Source organism: Aspergillus piperis, assembly GCF_003184755.1.
Source record: "Aspergillus piperis CBS 112811 unplaced genomic scaffold BO85scaffold_22, whole genome shotgun sequence".
NCBI lineage: Eukaryota > Fungi > Ascomycota > Eurotiomycetes > Eurotiales > Aspergillaceae > Aspergillus > Aspergillus piperis.
In genome coordinates this window covers 335,647-351,484 of record NW_020291612.1, presented here as the reverse complement: position 1 = coordinate 351,484, position 15,838 = coordinate 335,647, and the positions used below count along the sequence as shown (strand labels likewise).

The window sequence follows — 15,838 nt, the reverse complement described above, 5'->3', positions numbered from 1 at the left end:
ACTGGTTGATGGGACCACGTCATGGCAGGGCGGGGTTGGCTGTCGATCCCTCTTCCCCTCACCAGTTGTCCTTCGCACTTCTCATTATTGATCCTCCATCCCATTCACAACAGCAGGATTTTCCACGAATATTATCTAGCGATTGAACGATGGCCGCATATCCTCGCCCCGACTTCCACCGCCCAGCCCTCAATTGGCTTTCCCTCGACGGTTCCTGGGACTTCATCTTCGACGATGCTGACACAGGACTGAACCAACGGTGGCAACAGCAGGGTCTCCCTGCCAAAGAGGCCGCACAATCCAAGCGCCAGATCAATGTACCTTATGCTTTCCAAACCCCGGCATCCGGTATTGGGCTCTACGAGGTTCATGAAGTGCTTTGGTATGAACGAATGGTCCCGGACATACGCACCACAGATGAACAGGCGAAAGGGAACCGACTGATCCTTCGCTTCGGGGCGGTGGACTACGACTGCACTGTCTGGACTGATGGACAGTTGGTCGGTGCTCACCGAGGAGGCCATGTGCCATTTGAGGTAGATGTGTCGGACGCATTTGGTGGCCGAGAAGGTTCGGACGCCCGGCGCCTCACGATTCGCGTCCGCGACTCTGCAACCGACCTCGCTCAGCTGCGAGGGAAACAATACTGGGGACCCGTTCCACAAGAGATCTTCTATACCCCTACCAGTGGCATATGGCTGTCCGTTTGGTTGGAGAGTGTGCCCCGGACGCGGCTGGGAAGTAGCAGTGACGGGACAGTCCTACGGTCGGATGACATTGAAGGGGGCTTTTTACGTGCACGACTAACAGTCCTAGGCCGCCCTGTGGCCGCCGGATGTAGCGTTGAAATTGAAGCTAGTCTCGCAGGGAATCTAGTCACTCGTGGCAGAAAAGAATTGCCGCGTGACAAGGACTGGGTGGACCTTGACATAGACATGCGTGTTCCACAAGTCGAGCCTTTGAAGCAACAGAGCCGGTTCAACATTGATGGTTGTTGGCGAGGTAGTGTAGCCCTCTGGGCGCCGGAGCATCCAATCCTCTATGACCTAACTCTGCGCCTCTACGACGCCTCGGGTAATCAAGTGGATGCAGTCGAGACGACGACGGGCATGCGAAGCGTTTCTTGGACTCATGGCGATGGCACCTTCCGACTGAATGGAAAGCCGTGCTTTCAGACTCTCGTGCTGGACCAAGGATATTGGCCGGAGACAGGTCTGACTCCACCGTCACAAGATGCTCTCCGAGCAGACATTGAAATGGCGAAGAAGATGGGTATCAATGGCTGCCGCAAGCACCAGAAGGTCGAAGACCCCGTGTTTCACTACTGGGCCGATCGGCTCGGGTTCCTCGTTTGGGGTGAGATAGCCAATGCCTACGAGTTTAGCGACGAATATATCTCGCGCTTCAACAGCGAGTGGGTGGAGGCCGTGCGCAGGGATATCAATCACCCGTGCATTGTGGCATGGACCCCGTTCAACGAGAGCTGGGGCTATCCCTCCCTGAAGGACAACATTGACCAGCGCAACCATATCCGCTCAGTTTACTACCTCACCAAGTAAGTTACATTTCTGCCCTATTCTGTAAGTTGGTGCATCGCTCATAGGTTCAGAACGCTGGATCCAACTCGGCCCATCAACGACAATTGCGGTTGGGAACATGTCGCAACCGACCTAACGACTTACCACGACTACTCCGACTTCCCTGCACTGACAGGGACTTGTGCAGACTTCAAAGATGGCATCCTGGGCAAGAAGTCGAACCGCGACATGTTTGTGCCCCCCATCCCGGCCACGCCATCTACTCCTTCCGACCCTGGTGCACAGCATGCCTCCGGGGCCCCCGTCATCTGTTCTGAATTTGGCGGAGTCAATATCATTCCTGCCAAGGGAACCACAGCAGGGGACCGGGACTGGGGATACACCACCGCTAGTGATCCAGAAGATCTGTTGAGTCGCCTGGAAAAGCTAGTTATGGCAGTGGTGAAAGGAGGGCATTCGTGTGGATTGGTCTATACTCAATTGTATGCTTCCTTCCTTCCTTACTGTCTTGTTCATGATTGGTACTTTGCGACCGGGCAAGATATCAAAAGCTGCGTTCATCACTTATAGATGGCTAATATTCTTATAGGTGTGACATTGAACAAGAGGTAAATGGTCTCTATTCGTACGACAGGAGAGAGAAGGTGCCAGCTTCCCGCGTCAAGGCCATTATGGATTCCGCTCACCGCTACTACCACGAGAATGTGGCTCCAAAATAGACAAGGAATCCTTGCTAGAGTTCAGGAAGTGAAGGAAAGGGTGGACGATATGATGATCACCTAGTTGACAGTACTGCTGCCCGGCCGACGGCGATCAATCCTTGCAATCTTTGTATTCAATGACACCTGAGTCGCTGGTGGTTATTACGAGCCGATAACGGCCACGCATCAATAGACAAGTTTACGGCAAGGGAGACAGCAATGCGACAGGTAAAGAGAGTAATCTATTTTATAACCTGCGAAGAGGATCGTAGCAATCTCAAGTTCAAGCACTTAACCGGCTAGAATTATTGATTGAATTTCTATCTAAACCAAGCGCTCTACGCTTCCTTCTCTGATCCCTTGCCCGCCATGTTCCGAGTTGGAGTCCGCCGTGTATCGGACCGAGATCGCCGTAGTCTTTACAATGCCTCTCGGCGGTGCGCCGTCCTCACTACTGAGGCTGGTATCATCTGCTTCCGCGTAGGGATGGTATTTTCGCATCTCTCTCTTGGCTGCGGCTTCTTCAACACCCAGCATTGGTGGCTGAGTGGTTACCATCTCGAATGCGACCGAGGTATCGCCACGAGGAGCCGAGATCTTGACATGAGATCGACGAGAGTACGATGCGGTGGAATTGGGAATGTACTGGCGACCGGTTGAAGGGTAGGTGGCTCGACGTGATGAGCCCAGCAGACGAGGCAAGTAGGTACTGGCAATGGCCTTGAGACAAGGGGCACATGCAGCCAGAACGGCGACATGGACCTCTACCGCAGAGCTACAGAAGCCAATGGAATAGGTGGCATCGTACACCGGGTGAGCTGGAAAGAAGCCTTGAGCGAGGAGAACTATCCGCCAGACTCCCACCCCGGTTGCTCTGTACTTGATTAGCCATCTGGTCTCCATTCCCCTGGGAGATCATCGCCACTTACACTGCGCCCATGCAGAGCACCACGCAGACAGCAGCCTTCCTTCTTAGTGGCATTTGTAAACCCCAGGTAATTATGATAGGAATCGACAGAACAAGCACGTCGGTGAAGAGGTAAGTTGCCGCCGTCGCCACGTAGAACGCCCCCTGATTGATGCAGGATCCGTTTGAGATGGAAAGGTCATAGACGTAGGCGACCGGACTGCACTGGAAGATATCCACCACTAGGACCGCGATGAATAATGCGACCGTAATGAACATGGTGGACCATATGAGAAGGTTAACGAGCCGCGATTGTGATTCGAGGCGACGCAGAAACACGAGGATGGACAGCTTCACCATTGTGAGGCAAGGATTGTAGATTAGTTGATTCGCAAAGTTCCACTGGTCCAGTCAGTCAATGCCAGCGATACAGGGCGGGGACAGTGACCCCCTACAATGAGTCCTAGCTTGATGTCATAATTCTTTGGGATGTCCCAGATATGAATTCCCACATAGTTTGTCTTAATATCTGCCTTGGTTAACAAGTAGTATAGAACGCATCGTAGTCTAGAGGGTACCTACAATACCAGGAGGTGATTGATTGCCCGATGGCAAGAATCTGTCCAAGTCAGCACCATGTAACATGGATACGAGAAAGGGAACTATACATATCCAACCACAATAAGGGTATCATCTTCTCCTGGTTAGTCAAAATGAGTCACTGAATAAGGGTGTTTCCCACCTGCTCCCAAGCGCGACCGAGTCAAGTAGCGGCTCCAGATTCGCAGCAGCACTGCGATTCCCCCGAGTACGGGGAAGGCCACAACCACGCCCAAGGCAGTCTTCTGGTGACTATCGTCCACCATCTTGGGCGTAGAGACAGACGGTAAAGGCGATCCGTCGACATCGAGGGGTATATTAATTTCTAGATATTGCCCTGCTTAAGGTTATCTGTCGAACCCAAGGCATCTATGCGAACCGGGAATAAGTCCATGGAGCAAGCAAATATCTAAGATACTTCGTAGACCCCTCTGTATGAAACGACGCTACTGCAAGGTTTGAACAATGAAGACTAAATTAGGCATAAAACTACAATCGCATTGTGAGAGATGGTGGTGGATGTCCACCAGTCAAAGCTCGAATAGTATACAGCCCGATATTCTAGTGCTCGGTAGCCATCTGTTGACGGTTAGACTGGAATTAGTTAATAAGCGGAAATTTTTGTCCGACAAGACCCACCTGTGGGATGTCCGACCCTATACCCAGAAAAGCATCGCACGCCAGACCATTGCATATTAGAGTCCAGAGAGGCGTGCACTTGCGGCGGGGGTGCCCGTCGGTTTTCCGGCGGAGATGACGGCCGTTACTGCCCACGAGATGGTAGGTTGGCAGGTCGGAGATGAGACACGGCAAAGATGACAGGGGTATCAACAGAAATAGCCGACTTCCGGGTACATTTCATCCTTAGGTGAATAGAAAGGGAGACTGTGTGCATTATGTAGCCGAGCCCTCATCCGTATTCACTTCTTAGACACTACCAGAGCAACTATCTGCTCCGCCGGAGAGTTTCCCACACCCGGCCACAACAACCCCCCTTCTTCCCTGTTGCATGAAAAGTCGGTACTTTAACCTCATGCAGGAACGATAGTCGTCTGACTAACCGTCATCTTAATGCTTAGTTAACTAGTTAAATACGGGGTATTCAGGCACGGATGATTTTGCGATCACCCTCTTTTGCGGATCGCGGACTCCGCCCATCACCCGGTAGAGAGCGATGGATGGCTATCTTGGAAAAAAGATGCAGATTTCCAAACACCTTTTCCAAGGCGCAATTGTTTTCATCCCCCCCTTAGACCCAGACTGGATACTTCGTGGATCAAGTCCAGCTGTTATGCTTCCAATCTAAGGCAATGTCATTTCCGGGCTGCGCCGGCTTTGCTTGGAAGACCCAGTCGGGGCCTGGCCAACACGTCTCATAGCAGGAAGAGGAGGCACGGGTTTCTTGGGATTGTGGAATCGTGTCTCAGACTAAGTATACTAAATATGCCCAATTCCAGTGCATCGCTTTGCTCGTCTTAAAACCGAGCTGACCGGCTGCCCCCACTGCTCCACAACATCGCGCGGCCGGTGGAGGATAGCTTAATCTAATGCGGGTTGGGGGTCACCACACCACTGGTCGCCGGATGCACTAATGATACTTAGCCCGGGTCGGTTACGATCTAGCGAGATAAACCATCGTGACGGGGCTATTGGTCGCACTGGCTTAAATACTGCTTGCTAGGCAGTGTTTTTGAAACTGCTGTTCTTTGTTGTCTTGATCAATGGCTCCTTCAACTTCGTTCCTCGTGGCGCTCGCCATCGGCACTGCCTCCCAGGCCAGTGCGGCCTCCAAGGCGGTCCCCGTCGCGGCCACAACAGTCCCAACAGCCAACTCTGTGGCCAATGCTCCCTTCTTCGACAGTGAAACTCATCAACTTACAGATGGCGTGCTAGCTCAGCTGCAGTCTACACTGGGCAATTCTACCGCCCTCTTCGAGTTCGGCCGGAATACCTCCATACAGGCCCTCTCATCAGGCGAGTGCAAGGTCTTCCCTAGTGATGCAGCCTGGCCATCCGACTCGACATGGTCACTATTTGACCAGCTGCTGGGCGGCACACTCATCAAGACAGTCCCATTAGCCGCATCTTGTTATCCATCTTGGCCCGAGTACAATAAAACTGAGTGCGACTATGTTTCGGACGACTGGACCATCTCCTACCTCCAGTGAGCCCACCCTGTGATACGCAGACTCCTGGTCTATCCTCACCAGACCTCATTGTATTAACAAAGCTGGATAGTGCAGCAGATCCCGCGTCGGTGATGTGGCCGCTGTTCGAGGGCCGCAGTTGCTTGCCACCCGACCTGACATCCGAATCTTGCACGTTGGGGGGCTACAGCAGCTACGCCGTTAACGTAAGCACGGTAGCGCAAATCCAGCTGTCCGTCAACTTTGCCCGTAATACTGGTTTGCGATTAGTCGCCAAAAATACCGGTCATGACTTCAATGGCAAGTCTACTGGCGCCGGAGCCCTCGGCGTCTGGACGCATCACCTCAAAGACATCGACTATTACGAGGACTATCAGCTTGGCAACTATAGCGGTCCCGCGGTGAAGATGGGTGCTGGTGTTCAGGCGTTCGAAATTTATGAGAAAGCTAACGAGCTTGGCTTCACTGCGGTAGGTGGCGAGGGCAAGACTGTGGGCGTGGCCGGTGGCTACGTGCTTGGAGGAGGTCATTCGCCTATGTCGAGTGTGTACGGATTGGCTGCAGATCAAGTGCTGGCACTGGAGGTAGTCCTTGCTGATGGCCGCTTTGTCACCGTTACCGAGCAATCAGATCCTGATCTCTTCTGGGCCCTCCGTGGTGGAGGTGGTGGTAAGTTAAAGAGCCCCTTGCAACTATGCTGACCGTATCACTGACGTGGACTAGGTACATACGGCATTGTCACCTCCATCATCTCTCGTGTCTACCCCAAAGTGCCTGTCACTGTCTCAACCTTCTCGTTCACTACTGGTACCAATGTCTCGGCTGATGCCTTCTGGGCGGGTGTGAGCGCGTACATGAAACGCTTTCCGGTTAACGCCGATGCTGGAACATACGCCTACTTCTGGGTCATCTCGACGGGAACTGACGCGTTTGAGTTCCTTATGAACCCCTACTTTGCGGTTAATCACACCGTAGCCGAGTTCAACTCTCTGATGCAGCCATGGTTTGAAGAGTTGCATCACTTGGGCATCTCCTTCCAGCCAAACACGACCTACTACGACAACTTCTATGACGCCTGGAACGCGGGCTTCCCGCTAGAGACCGTCGGTTCGGTGACCATGATGACCGGATCCCGACTGTTTCCACGCGCCAATTTCGAGGATCCGGCCCGATTCAACCAGACTGTGGCTGCTTTCCGCTCCACCGTGTCGGCCGGTTACTCCTTGCTGGCCTTTAACCTGAAAGCCGACTTGCTCGATGGAGTTTCCCCAAGCTCGGCCAACCCAGCCTTCCGCAAGACCCTGATGCATGCCATCACGTCGACCAGTTGGTCAAGCAATGCCACCAATGCCGAGATTCTGGAGGAGATGGAACACTTCACCTACGATATCTTGGGAGAGTGGCGGCGCACTTGCCCGGAGGCGGGCGCCTACATGTCCGAGGCGGATGTCATGGAGCCGCACTTCCAGCAGGCATTCTATGGCTCCTACTATGATCGCCTGTATGCCCTGAAGCAAACGTATGATCCTACAGGACTGTTTTACGCACCGACTGGAGTAGGTAGTGAGGACTGGAAGGTGCACAGCTCGGATGGGCTGCCGGATCAGAATGGCCGGTTATGTAAGGTGTGAACGGGATGTATAGAGAGCGGCACTCACTTCTGTCGAGCTCCTTGCCATAGGTCATGTATATATTTTTGGCCTTTCGTAACTTAACAAAAGCGATAAGCATTATATTGCCGAATAGTGGGCCATACTCAACCATGCTCACAAGAATGGCATAGTTTCACTGACTGGGCTCAGTCTTTAGGCTGCGGCAATGTGGCCGGAAGTGAAGAACTGCGACTTGTAAGCTTCCACTACGAGCGGATCCTGCACGGTTGGCCTACGCATAGCAGGATACTGTCTCCGATCTTAAGACAGGCACTTGCGCATACTATTGCGGCCCGCCTAACACCCACCGAACATCGTGACAACGCATCCTCAATATGCTACTGGAGCGTTGTACCGTCTGATGAATGAACAGCTAGCTTCATACTTCAAACAACTCCGTTGGTATTGGATTATGAAAGGCTTTACGCAATCTACTCGGCGCACTGTCTGGTGATATCGCAGGCTAATTTCTCGGCCAAGGCATCTGTCCATGGTAAGCCAGATATAATTAGTAAAGGAGGTTGCGGATTGTAGCTTACAAATTGTAGCCTGCGGGTGACCCGGAGGCAGAAGAGGGAAAATTGAAGCGTCGACTACCCGCAGCCCCTGCACTCCAAACACGCGGCCCTGGGTATCCACCACGGCCATTGGATCGTCAGCAGTTCCCATAGCACACGTGCACGAGGCATGCGAGATGGAATTGGCATTGCGCCTGACAGTGACTTCAATCTCCGAGTCGGTCTCAACTGAATCTCCCGGAAACGCTTCCGGGCCAATGACCACCGGATTGAGGCCACTTGTTTGCCAGAACTGCCGCGCCCGCTTGAGGCCTGCTACCATAACCTCAATGTCTGCCGATGCAGTGAGCCAGTTTGGGTTGATTAGAGGCGGGACGGCAACATCCCTGGAGGTGATTGTCACGTTGCCACGGGACTGCGATATTGCAAGGCCAAACACAATGGAGGCGTAGTTCAAATCATCATCAGGCTCCTGTATTCCATCTTCCCTCCCCCCTCTATACCCTGCCATCAGAACATACTCAATCTCGGGCCAGTCCGACGGATACTGGTCAAGGAACTCTCGGGTATCGTTGGACAACTGCGCCCGCAGATCATGTGGGATTTTTTCCCACGCCAGGGCCTCAATTCCGGGGCTGGTATAGGGTCCAGCTGCCATCTCGTCAAATTGCTGTGCTGCCTCGGCCTGTTTGTCCGGGGAATTCATCGCAGACTCTGTAACCACATTAACAGGGCGCGCCACAAACGACAAGACTTGGTCCTGGAGATTTTGGCCGACGCCTGGCCGGTCAGCTACTACAGGAATACCCAGTGGACTGAGAACCTCAGCAGGCCCAACACCAGATACCATCAGTAATTGTGGTGAGCCAAAGGCCCCTGCGGAGAGAATAATCTCTTTGGTCGCGTTCAACTGGTAGGTAAATCCCCCAGTCTCCACCATCACGGCTGTTGCCCGTTGACCACCATCGAAGAGGATCCGCGTAGCCCGGGTAGACTGATAGACCTGGTAGTTGGGGCGACTCAGGGCACTCCTCAAGAACGCTGTCTCGGATGACTCCCGCAGCATCGTGGAAGCGTTAATGGTTAGCAGAGTATACCCCGAGCCCAGTAGCGTGCCACTCTGGAATCCGGGAATCATTGACAATCCCACACTCTTCATGCCCTGAAGAGCCCACGAAGTAAAGGCCTGGGCGTAGTGGGAGTAGGTCACAGACAGTGGACCCGCGCCAGTGCCCAGCACGCTAGCATCATACCAAGGGGTGGTGTTGGCTAAACGCAGGGACTTATCCGGCGGGGTGAAGTGTAAGCTTTTTTCAAAGAAGGGCAGCAGGTTGTCGAAAGTGAAGCTGTCATCGTTCACCGCATCCGCCCATTTCTGATACGCTCCTTTTGTGCCCTTGTGGAAAACCATTCTATTGCGGGCGGAACTGCCTCCCAGGCACTTACCCTGCGGGTAGTGTACCTGTGCATCGTAAAGTCCCTGTTGCCAACAAATCCGTCAGCGCTTGGCATAACCCATTCTGCCGATTGCCCTGAACTACGTACCTCTTGCGGGGTAGTGACATATCCCCAGTCAATCAAAGGTTGCCAGTCAGATGGGGATGGACCACTGTATTCTCCGGCACTGGCAGGGACCTGGCTTAGATTACCATTGTCAATCTCGTAGAAACCTCCTGCTTCTATGACAGCCACCGAGCCGTTCTGCTGCTCGGCTAGTCGCGTGGCCAGCGTCAAACCCGCGGTTCCACCTCCTACCACGATGTAATCGAACGTTGCATTGGTCCCAGGAACACCGAATGAGGACCCCAGAGGCCTTTGTCCCAGTGCGTGGGCGGAGGCAATTAATACTGCCCCAAAGCTAGCTTTGAGCACAATGCGCATGTTGGATGTTGTATGAATACCTCATGAAGCTTGCAAAGTCAGTGGGGATTCGAAGAGACAGCGCAAATGTCTGGCGACTGCTGTCTCTGCAAGGGCGGAGGGGCCCTGGTGTATAAAGCAATTGTCACTCATTGCTGTGGCGCCTGTGAAGCTCCCGTAAACGGAATGTGGATGTTTGTGCTCGTGTAATTTAACGTCACTTGCTGGAATGTTGGTGAATGATCCGCGGCGGCTTTGCGGTTAGCGTTCCAGTGATAATAATGCCGTGGCTTAGGCAAATGAAAAAGCCGGTATTTGCTGTAAGATGGTACGCAACGGTGATCCATATTTCGGGATACTACTGCTATGCTGAGTAACACGCGTTCAATAGTAGAATTATTATATACACAATGCCTCGAAGCGACGACGGATGGCTGCTTGTGACATCTAACCCGCATATTCCACCTCTTCCTTATCGTGCCACAGCATACTTCATCCACAGTGGGTCCTGCAGCAGGCGTTCCAAGCAGCTCTCTTCCACTCCTACCAACACCTCCATCCCCCCCTCTGGTGGCGCCGGCAACACGAGTTGCAGACCGTTGATGACACCAATGTGAGGGGCTCGCACCGCGCCGATATGGTGGCCCATGAGGGGACCCCATTCCAGTCCATATAACTGGAAGTTGATCCAGGAAGTCTGTACGCAGTTGAACCCAGGGACATCCAGGAATGCCGTGGGCACCAGGCAATCCACATCCTCCAACTGCTCTACGAGTGCGACCAGGTCATCCGTGAACTGCCGGTCGGCGCGGAGTACTTCTTTACGGATCAGGATGGCTAGATCCGCAAGGCTAGCGGAGCCCAGAATGGTGCGAATCGGGAGGGAAACCCCAAGATACTCCAGAAAGCATCCCAGGGTCTCCGGGTGAACAGGCGGATCGGTCCGTAGGCGCCCGTCGATCGCGAGATTGAAAACGGATACGGGATTACATTGGAGGGTATCTAGGGGCCACTGCACAGCCATTACCGTCCTCCAGAGCAGTGCCGATAGGGCGTCATTGGTGGAAATCCAAGTTTGGTCTGAGGTCATGGTCGCATGGGCGGGAGACGCTGCCTCCTTCAGTGCCGTCAGCGCTGCAGGAGAGAAATAGAAGACTTGAGTGCGATGGTTCTGGGCCAGCATCTTGGGAGGTGCTCCGGCCGGCGCAGATGGAAGCAACGTGTACTGCGGATGACTGCCCAGTGAGCCTGGATTACGTCCAGATGCACGCATTGCGCATTCACGATCTTTAAAAGTCGCCTCTGGGAGCTCGATGGGTTCAGGAATGGCCATGCCCTGAGCGCGACGACACTCCTCAGCCCAAACCTTCATCCACACCTGGTATGTCGTGCCGTCACCAACCACATGCAGCACGCACCAATTTAATAGCAGGCCACCGGGGATGAAATTGGCCTGCAAGAGAGATACTGGCAATCGCTCTCCCGGAGTTGGCCATACAGAGCGGCGGCATAGCACGTCGGCATCAAAGAAAGCCACCGGGAACGCCCTCGCCTGAAGCTTTGCGTAGGTAGTCGGAAATTTGCCTGGCGCACGCAGATCTCGGATCACTATCGGCTCGATGTATCCCTCGAAGAGGCGTTGGAGGCGAAGGACACCTCGTTGTGTTGTGCGATGGTCTGGCACCGCCTCGCACGCCATAACCGGTAGCCGGCGAGTGGTGGCCGCATAGCTCACCCGGAGAATCTCAACCACCTGGTCGAGATCATAGTCATCCCCAAGTGGAAAGGGAAATATGTACCGCACATAGCCCTTGGGACCGATACGTTCTAACGCCGTGAGGCTCGGGATGTCGCTCGCTTCAGCTATCGAACCCATTGCAACGCATGAAATGATGCCTCTAAAAGTATGTCGTATAGAAAAGAGGGTTAGAATCCCGACATGCAAGCCAGGTACAGGCACATCATCCTTGCATTAATACCTTTCTCTTGAACAGAACCCCGCAGACGGTTCATGGACTGGGGAAGCAGCGGCGGCACTAAATACATCCCGTTGCGACGACATCAGGCCAGGCTTCCCAATCCGTCAACTGACAGGAGAAAGCGATATCCGGTCGAGAATATGATTGGTCGTGAGGCTCGCTTGGGTTATCTATCACTGGCGAAAACTTGGATTCTTTGCTTAACAGCCGTTTTATCCGACGGGGAGCAGCGGAAGAATTGTGATCGTCGAAACGATCCCTGTAAGCTGTCAGCACTAACGCAAGGCCAACATGCTAAAAGCGACACCGTCGTTTACCCCGATGTGCCAACCATTGACTAGAGTGTTAAGTTGAAAGGAAGCCCCTGCTAGCTTCTTGAGTGCTAGGGGAAAGGAGCAAATAGCGTCTCCCGACCGACCCGACCGATGGCCGTCTGATATAGTCCACGGCAAAACGATAACCCCTTTAATATTTCCTCGGTGCACCCAACTTCAACTTAGCCGCAACATAGAAGCTGATAAAGGGCAACGTATTGCCGTAGCTCATCTTGTTAGTCCAGAAATGCACATGAGGGACTTGGATTCAACTATAGTGGCCATCTTCGGTCAACCTCCTGCCCACATCGATCTAGCTGATAGTCAAGTACGTCGAGACAATGCAGCCGTGATTGTTCTGCTGGTTCTCAGCATAATTGCAGTGGGTCTCCGATTCATCGCGAGACTGGCCGTGCGGAATCCTTTTCGACTGGACGACTGGTTGATTCTGGCGTCCCTGGTGGGTGAACAAGATGAGTCGATCAGCGATGGGTCTTCAAGTGCTAACATCGACATCGCTACTTACCAGGTTTTTGTTGCAGCCACAGCAGGTCTAAGTCTAGCAGGTACAGCGCGAGATACTTCCTATGTCCCAAGATACATCGGCTTCTAAGCACTTGTCATCATTTTAGGCGGTGCATTTGGCGCTGGAAAACATGTATGGACAGTATCTCTGGCCGATGTGTCGACCATCTTCAAGGTAATTTTGTGCGAAGCCTTCAAGATATGATGTGGTAGCTTACCAGGCAGATCCTGTTCACGTACACCTTTATGTATGCTGCCGGATGTTCAGCATATAAACTCTCGATCCTTTTCTTCTACCGCCGGATCTTTGTGATTGTTCACCAGCCCCTCTCCCTCCGAATCTCCATTTTGCTGGGATTTGTGCTCGCGCTCTCATACCCTGTTATTGTCTGGGTGGCCATGGGAAACTGCTGCCAACCGCTGTCCTATTTCTGGAATCAGTTCCAAGGTGCGTCAGGAACGTGCATTGACACTGATACATTCTTTCTCGCGACCGGAATCATCAATATGGTCACCGACTTCATAATTCTTATTATTCCCTTTCCACAAATCGCAAAGCTCCAAATGAACCGCCGGAAGAAGATTGCTGTTTGCCTAATTCTTGCGTTAGGTGGCTTGTGAGTGTGCCGTACTCCCAATTAGGAACGCCCCTAACATACCTTGCAGCGTTTGCGTGGCCAGTGCCGTGCGCATATATGTTCTATATCGATTTACCCAAGCTCATGATATTACTTGGATGATGGGACCGCTGTTTATCTGGTCCAGTATTGAGCCATCCGTAGCTATTGTTTGCGCCTGTCTCCCCCATCTCGGACCACTGGCGCGTCTCACCCGCATTCGGATATTATCCAGTCAAGGAAGCAAAGGCAATCAATTCCCCTTCTCAGAGTCCCCACGGAAGCCTTCACGCCATCATGGAGACCGGGCCCACTTGCAGGCTAGCATAGGACTCAGCCAGCCAAGACGCGTAAGGACGTTAACCTCTACTTGACAGTGGGGATGAATGTCGTAGTCACACCAGATTGGGATGTATACGAGATAGCATCAACAAGGACTAGTGACTAACACGGTGGGGCAATGATAAGAAAGGGTAGAGAGACAAGACTTGCTCTCCTTCCGTCTGTCGTGTCTACCTGAAACACTACCGAAACCGGGCCAAGGGTCTCTGAGCCTCACCCAAAGTCCGATCTACATGTATGTCTCTACTGATTGAGTGACGAAATCAGCATGGTGAAAGCCTAGTTCCGGCGTTCTATGGGTGAGGTATGTTTTCTTCCTGGAACTAGGATTATCGTGGCTCAAGCACGTTTTGGTTTCCCGCTCTGTTTGTCAAGCGCTGCAACTCTCAGCATTCAATTTGCTCGAATTTCTATTATAAACGAGTGTCCGTTAAATATAGAATTAATGGGAGTTAAGGATAGTAATAAAACTTCAACGAATGACAGATGTGCCACCACGTAATGACCATGAACAACATGATGCCTGGAGCACCACCCCCTACAATCCGAGCCACACCACCATGGGTTGCTTATTTACCTCAAGTCGAGTCCTCGGATGCCTTCACCACCACAGGAAAGCTTTCGCTCGCAAGTTGGGCAGAGTCCTCCACCCACACCAGCTTGTAGACATCTTCAGTGTCCGTCTTTGCCGCCCAGAATTGTGCTTCCAGCTGAGTATTATTGTTGTAGACCAGCTGCGATGCAAAGAGGCCAAAGCCCGTGACAACACCATTCACCCCTTTAGCCTGGGCGAAAGGTAGCACGCCGAGACAGTTGTCGCTTTCCGGTCGGATGTACAGGGAACCTGCACGAGTCCCGTTCACGAACGTGCCGTTCACGATCCAGCAGTCGTCCGTGATGGAAGGCAGGTCCCAATACATGGGCGTCAGGTCTGCTGCAGTGTTCTCCGGATTTTGGGCGATGTACAGGAGGCCTAGATTGTCGGTCAGCAGCGGCTAGATGGTACATGACTCCGGAAGCCATACCATCACTGAGCCCGTAAGCGATGGGATAAGCGGAAGAGTTCTGTCCGTAGGCCAACAAAGTGGCATTTGTCTCCGATCCCCGCTTGACATGGGTGCCCCAAGCAGCGCCAAGTCCAGCGTGCAAGGCGATCAGAGGGCAAAGAAAGCTCGTCCACTGCATCATGGGCTGGTGGTAGACTCGGTGTTGGACAGGGAGGTAAGTAAAACTTTGAAGAAAAGAATATGAATGTAACGAATGTGCTTTACGTTTTTCGGCCAGGAAACAAAAACGTCGTTATCATACAATTTTATAAGGGAAACCTTCCCAATTATAGGCTCAGTCCTTGTAGTGGACCCCTAGCCCTTGAATGCCAAGCTTGATAATTCCTAGCATCCTCTAGGTTCTGGTACTCAAACGGAATTCCCGAGTGAGAGTCCGCGGGAAACCGGCAAAAATCTTCGACTGTATACGTGGTCCTCAGGCCATGCTACACGAGCGAAACCTTGTTCGATGCGTGGGTGACGCGCATGCCTGGCCCCAGAATAGGGCTGAATGCCATTGTGTTGGCAGACACGGCAGAGCCGGTGGAAGATGGTAGAACTGCCAGTGCGATGGGGACGGAAAGCTTGGTGCCAAGAGCAGAAAAAAATAGATCTTTTGGGTGGAACCAAACACAACACCAGTGGAGACGGTTGTGTGATGACGTTGCAGAACCACGCGAGCCTGTGGCTGATACCAGCGATTTTGTGGATAGTTCACTGTAGCTCTGCGATCTTGACCCATCTGGTCTGTTCATCCTTGCCCCATGGGGCACTAGTCTCTGCACACTAGCTGGAGATTGTCCCCGGCACCTACCCAGCAGAGCTTGGTCGACTCTCGATCGTCACGGTACAGGGCTCTCAGGGCTCTCAGTGTATCTGAAACTTGAACGTCTTACTCAACCCTGTGCCACCATGTTAGCCCCATATTTGTGGCAGCTGAGAGATCCTCGGGTGCTTCCCGTTGCTAAACTTCCTGGGGCTTCTTACGTACTGCAGGATTAAATGCCTCGAGCGCACCCGCTGGCTCTTCAGATACTGCTATCTAACATTTCTGTCCTACCTTCTCGCTCGAGTTGGTAGGCATAAATCCAA

General features: G+C 52.8%; 7 protein-coding genes across 7 annotated transcripts; 3 read left to right on the top strand and 4 right to left on the bottom strand.

Annotated features, from left to right (window-relative positions):
- The first annotated feature begins 101 nt into the window (after window positions 1-101).
- On the top strand, window positions 102-2,565 carry BO85DRAFT_471740 (glycoside hydrolase family 2 protein). Its single transcript, XM_025662499.1, has 3 exons — window positions 102-1,555; window positions 1,610-2,020; window positions 2,128-2,565. The coding sequence occupies exons 1-3, from the start codon at window positions 150-152 to the stop codon at window positions 2,255-2,257; spliced, it is 1,947 nt and encodes a 648-aa protein (XP_025511678.1). The 5' UTR covers window positions 102-149; the 3' UTR covers window positions 2,258-2,565.
- On the bottom strand, window positions 2,564-4,012 carry BO85DRAFT_462778 (uncharacterized protein; the record flags this gene model as incomplete). Its single annotated transcript, XM_025661872.1, has 7 exons — window positions 2,564-2,746; window positions 2,795-3,113; window positions 3,169-3,548; window positions 3,602-3,675; window positions 3,729-3,765; window positions 3,815-3,846; window positions 3,889-4,012. The coding sequence occupies 7 exons, from the start codon at window positions 4,010-4,012 to the stop codon at window positions 2,564-2,566; spliced, it is 1,149 nt and encodes a 382-aa protein (XP_025511677.1).
- Window positions 4,013-5,467: 1,455 nt separating this feature from the next.
- BO85DRAFT_471739 (FAD-binding domain-containing protein) lies at window positions 5,468-7,524 on the top strand (the record flags this gene model as incomplete). The annotated part of the gene is made up of 3 exons (XM_025662498.1): window positions 5,468-5,910; window positions 5,985-6,562; window positions 6,617-7,524. 3 exons carry the CDS (start codon window positions 5,468-5,470, stop codon window positions 7,522-7,524), a joined length of 1,929 nt encoding a protein of 642 aa, XP_025511676.1.
- Window positions 7,525-7,976: 452 nt separating this feature from the next.
- Window positions 7,977-9,944, bottom strand: BO85DRAFT_503850 (GMC family oxidoreductase; the record flags this gene model as incomplete). The annotated part of the gene is made up of 3 exons (XM_025664260.1): window positions 7,977-8,029; window positions 8,085-9,543; window positions 9,609-9,944. The coding sequence occupies 3 exons, from the start codon at window positions 9,942-9,944 to the stop codon at window positions 7,977-7,979; spliced, it is 1,848 nt and encodes a 615-aa protein (XP_025511675.1).
- Window positions 9,945-10,343: 399 nt separating this feature from the next.
- On the bottom strand, window positions 10,344-11,799 carry BO85DRAFT_503848 (uncharacterized protein; the record flags this gene model as incomplete). The annotated part of the gene is made up of 1 exon (XM_025664259.1): window positions 10,344-11,799. The coding sequence occupies one exon, from the start codon at window positions 11,797-11,799 to the stop codon at window positions 10,396-10,398; it is 1,404 nt and encodes a 467-aa protein (XP_025511674.1). The 3' UTR covers window positions 10,344-10,395.
- A 664-nt stretch (window positions 11,800-12,463) lies between these two features.
- On the top strand, window positions 12,464-13,954 carry BO85DRAFT_462774 (uncharacterized protein; the record flags this gene model as incomplete). Its single annotated transcript, XM_025661871.1, has 5 exons — window positions 12,464-12,716; window positions 12,849-12,916; window positions 12,955-13,358; window positions 13,408-13,565; window positions 13,836-13,954. The coding sequence occupies 5 exons, from the start codon at window positions 12,464-12,466 to the stop codon at window positions 13,952-13,954; spliced, it is 1,002 nt and encodes a 333-aa protein (XP_025511673.1).
- Window positions 13,955-14,191: 237 nt separating this feature from the next.
- Window positions 14,192-15,105, bottom strand: BO85DRAFT_503840 (uncharacterized protein). The gene is made up of 2 exons (XM_025664258.1): window positions 14,726-15,105; window positions 14,192-14,673 (listed from the first exon to the last, which is right to left on the bottom strand). Exons 1-2 carry the CDS (start codon window positions 14,886-14,888, stop codon window positions 14,279-14,281), a joined length of 558 nt encoding a protein of 185 aa, XP_025511672.1. The 5' UTR covers window positions 14,889-15,105; the 3' UTR covers window positions 14,192-14,278.
- Window positions 15,106-15,838: the final 733 nt, after the last annotated feature.

Coding starts and splice junctions, on each gene's coding strand:
- BO85DRAFT_471740 (XM_025662499.1), top strand. CDS start 150: ATGGCCGCATATCCTCGCCCCGACTTCCACCGCCCAGCCCTCAATTGG. Junction 1,556..1,609: donor TCAGTTTACTACCTCACCAA/GTAAGTTACATT, acceptor TCATAGGTTCAG/AACGCTGGATCCAACTCGGC. Junction 2,021..2,127: donor GGATTGGTCTATACTCAATT/GTATGCTTCCTT, acceptor ATATTCTTATAG/GTGTGACATTGAACAAGAGG.
- BO85DRAFT_503840 (XM_025664258.1), bottom strand. CDS start 14,888: ATGATGCAGTGGACGAGCTTTCTTTGCCCTCTGATCGCCTTGCACGCT. Junction 14,674..14,725: donor CGCTTACGGGCTCAGTGATG/GTATGGCTTCCG, acceptor CCGACAATCTAG/GCCTCCTGTACATCGCCCAA.